Genomic DNA, 3794 nt, shown 5'->3' on the forward strand with positions numbered 1-3794 from the left:
GCATCCTGACACTGTAAAGTTGAGGTTCACTCTTATCCTACACAGTCGACACCCTTCTGAGAGTGAATTTCTGCTGACTTTCTGTCAGTAGCTAAAAAGATCCAAATATAGAACTTGTTACAAAATAATCAATTTGTGATTCGTGTTGTTCTGCTACTGTTTCTCTGTTAGTTTAGAATTTAGTGCTTTATACTTGAAGTTGTGGCGTGCAGACAAAGGCCTTTAAGCAAACACAGTGATTGAAAAATAAATAAACCTCTGTCAGTCTTGGCCCAGATGCAACACGGACACCCCAGGGAAAAGCCACTCGCGCTTTTGTGTTCACATTCTAAAGATATCCAAATATCAGAGTTTATGCCTTCAGCAAACACTTCTGTTTGCTAAGGCGTGTGTCAGCGCTTCAAGCTCCTTATGTCTGTGATACTTAATCTGTTCCTGAAAAGCACTGCTGTGCTAACCAGCATATTCTAGATTTAGCATTGGAATCCATGCATGGTCACGCATGGAGTCAATGCATTAAAACTTCCTAATGACATAATGAAATACAGCAAACATAAATAAATTACACATACTCGGTGTGAGTCTTTGCACTTTAGTTTTTATGCCTTCTATAAAAAGAACATCACTGAGGCAGTCATACAGTGGATTTAGACATTTCTACACAGTAAATAGTTCATCTTAGATATAACACAATTAAAAGATTCTCTGAAAATCTGTACACTGTACAATATCTTAAAAGGAAAATAATTACAACAGACATTTAACTTCCCTTTAAAGCTGGAATCATCACCCTTTGTTTTCGAAGGTTACTTTATGACAAAAATAAAGTTCTCTCATGAATCTCTAGGACTTTCGTAAGGTTTATCAAATGTTAGCTAATATAGAGATCTACTCATTCTTTTCAGCATTCCAAACACTTACAGAGTACTCATCCAAAGTCGTTTGCAACTTTATAAAAATACTTTACATATTTTAAAAAAATCTAATTTTATATTGGCAGTGCACAGTTTTATAATTACAACTTTCACTGTTAAAATGTCTAGGTAACAAAATAAACTTTTTTCTATATCTTTATGGAAATAAATTTGTCTTTTACAAAACAGCACTTGAAATAGGCAAGTTGGTGTTTAAGGCAGTTGACTGACATAAAGTACTTTGTATCCCTGCTCTTAAATAACTTCAAATAACAGAATTTTAGCTTCAGAATTAAAACTTACAATAGACAAGACATTGTTCACCTGGGCCGAATCTGAAATGCTAAATTTGCATAGTGAATCAAAACACATTTACAATGTGACATTTTCTGGATATGAACTGCACCTAAATGTCACACAAAGCTTAACTTGTACTCTTTGGAGAAAAATCATGTCAAGCTCTATTAACATTTATTCCTTAAATCTAACTCATGTCTATGTTTATGTTACTAGTACTTTTTTTTTTTTTTACTTGGTAGCAAGTAATCTAATAGTGATTTTTTATTTCACTGGATTCATTAGCTAGGCTATTACATTCAATATTGCTAGTACTTCCATTCCTTATTCCTTTGCTATTAATCACTATCCCTAGTCATGTCAAATAGTGACAAGTAACTAATCCATTGTTACTGGTATGAAATTGCTGACTTTTGATATTAAATTTTATGGAGACATGTGGTTCAGATATAACCTTTTTCACTTTTCCAAGAATAGGCTACTAAACTGAATATACACCCTAGTCCACTGGTAACAATTTTAAACTTTCTAGTAAGATTTTTTGACTGGGATTTCTAAGTTCATTTAATGTTATGGCTACAAGATAACCATTCTGACGTGTCATTGCAACTTGTGAAAAAAGAAATGTTATTAGAAAATATGGGATATATAGCCTAGTCCTACTAGCAACTTCTGGGATAGCTACTAACTTAAAAACAAGTAATGAGCACGTAACAATTGTTGATAGTCACTATTGGGTTACTTGCTATGAAAAAAAAAAGTACAACAAAGACTAGATGTTTTAAGGAATAAATGTTGACATAACAGCTTGCCATAAATGAAGTGGAAAGCAGGAGAAAATTGACAAAATGCACTATTCCCGAACAGCCGTTGGAGCAGATCATTAACTCGCCTTCAAAGTGATCAAGGAAGCGGCACTAGAGCCAAAATGGATGCCACCACCACAGTCAAAACAGAACATGCCACAAAAGCAGAACCTGTGTTCCTCGTGGGCTCTGGCTCTGGGTAATCCTCATCATCAGGCTCATAGTCCAAGTCACTGGAGCCTTCTTCATCCACAGGGGGAGAGTCAAAGCAAAGCGTTTTCATACTAGTTTTGATAAACTCGCAGATAGTCCGCTCTGATCCATCACAGACGCAAGAATCCAGGAGTTGAGCTTTGGGTAGTTTGCGCATGTAAGCGATGACATTGCGGCATTGGTTCGAGCAGCTGGAGCCGCTGAAGAGTTTCCCGCAGTGTAATAAATAATCGCCCATCGCGCTTCGGCACTGGTTGTCCCTTTCGCACTGGCGCCGGGCTTCGGTGCAGCCCATGCTGCTAGTTTTGGGCAGGCACGGCTCGATGGATCGTTTGATCTCCCGGCAGCGGGGGTCCGAGGCGCAGCTGCAGTCCTCCAGCGCCGGGCCGCTCTTGGTCAGGTTGAGTTGCACCAACGACGAGATGCAGTGACTGGGACACTTCTTCCTCTGGCCGCTCAGGATCGATTCACAGGCGTGCAAATACTGGTCATACGCGTAATGACACTCGGGTTCCGACTGGCAGTTTAATATCGCTTGCCAGCAAATCAACCGACGGCCGTGGTGGTTGGAGGAGGCGATGGAAAAACAGCTAAAACACACAAGCACACAAGCGAAAGGCCAAAGTAAAGTGCGCGCGCCCTGAACCAAACTTGCACAAGTTGCCATATCGAAGTCTGTAATGATGGTTTGGTTGCCGTCAGGTCAATTTTAAGCATGTATATTTCATATTTCCATTGCATCTATGGAGGGAACAATCCCTCAGATCATGTTTAGCAAGGTCCATCCAAAAGAAAAAAGTTTGTTCCACAATTGCGGTGAATTTATAAAGACATTTTCCAGTAATCCATGTTTTAAAAAGGAGCCTAAATTACGAAAAGTGCTATTTCCAGCAAACGGCTTGTTCACTCCATCTTCTCGGTTTTTTGCGTGTCCGTGTGACAGTGCGGTGATTCCTCCTCTCTTTCCACCTCTTGTCTTTCTTGTGGGAAGAAGTGAAGAGCTCACGAGCTCGTCCTTTCGCGTCTCGCGCTCACATCCAAATGTGCTCGCGAGCTACTCGCATCGCGCTTCCCCGACTGAACTGATAAATTCTCGAGCGTGCGCTTGTCGTCCGTCATTAAGTACGCTGGGACGCGAACAGATAATAACACGGCGTTCAAATTCACACACTGGCCCCTTTCTGACCCGCTAGTTTTGCTTTATCCATTCTACTCCTGCGGAACTTTAAGGGATTTCTATTGGTCAGACCGTTTGTTGTTGCAAATCTCGACGTCAAGTAAGGGGCGGGAAAATGGAGGTGGGGCATGATGGTTCAGGAATGGTCTCTCTCCAAAAGGTTTGGATTACCTCACAGCAGAAAGTGAGTTAGGAAGACCGACGAGTCGACTATACTGCTGTTTCTCAGACGTTGTCGAAATGATGTGTGTTCTTGGGCAGTAGCCTATCACAGCATTTGATTTTGTGCATGAATGTTCAAGAACAACCAGCAACTTTATTGCTGAACAAGATAAAATCATAAATTACAATTTGCCATCAATAGTCAATAGCTAAACATAAATTATT

The 3794-nt window shown here is 40.1% G+C and overlaps 1 protein-coding gene across 1 annotated transcript; it reads right to left on the minus strand.

Moving 5' to 3' along the window:
- Nucleotides 1-578: 578 nt before the first annotated feature.
- On the minus strand, nucleotides 579-3472 carry gas1a (growth arrest-specific 1a). Its single transcript, XM_056270032.1, has one exon. It carries the CDS (start codon nucleotides 2895-2897, stop codon nucleotides 2115-2117), a length of 783 nt encoding a protein of 260 aa, XP_056126007.1. The 5' UTR covers nucleotides 2898-3472; the 3' UTR covers nucleotides 579-2114.
- Nucleotides 3473-3794: the final 322 nt, after the last annotated feature.

The sequence above is a fragment of the Rhinichthys klamathensis genome, unplaced genomic scaffold (genome assembly GCF_029890125.1).
Source record: "Rhinichthys klamathensis goyatoka isolate OS25496 unplaced genomic scaffold, OSU_Roscu_1.1 h1tg000296l_1, whole genome shotgun sequence".
Classification (NCBI taxonomy): domain Eukaryota; kingdom Metazoa; phylum Chordata; class Actinopteri; order Cypriniformes; family Leuciscidae; genus Rhinichthys; species Rhinichthys klamathensis.

What these genes read in the sequence shown, in the direction of transcription:
- gas1a (XM_056270032.1), bottom strand. Translation starts at nt 2,897, where the DNA reads ATGGCAACTTGTGCAAGTTTGGTTCAGGGCGCGCGCACTTTACTTTGG.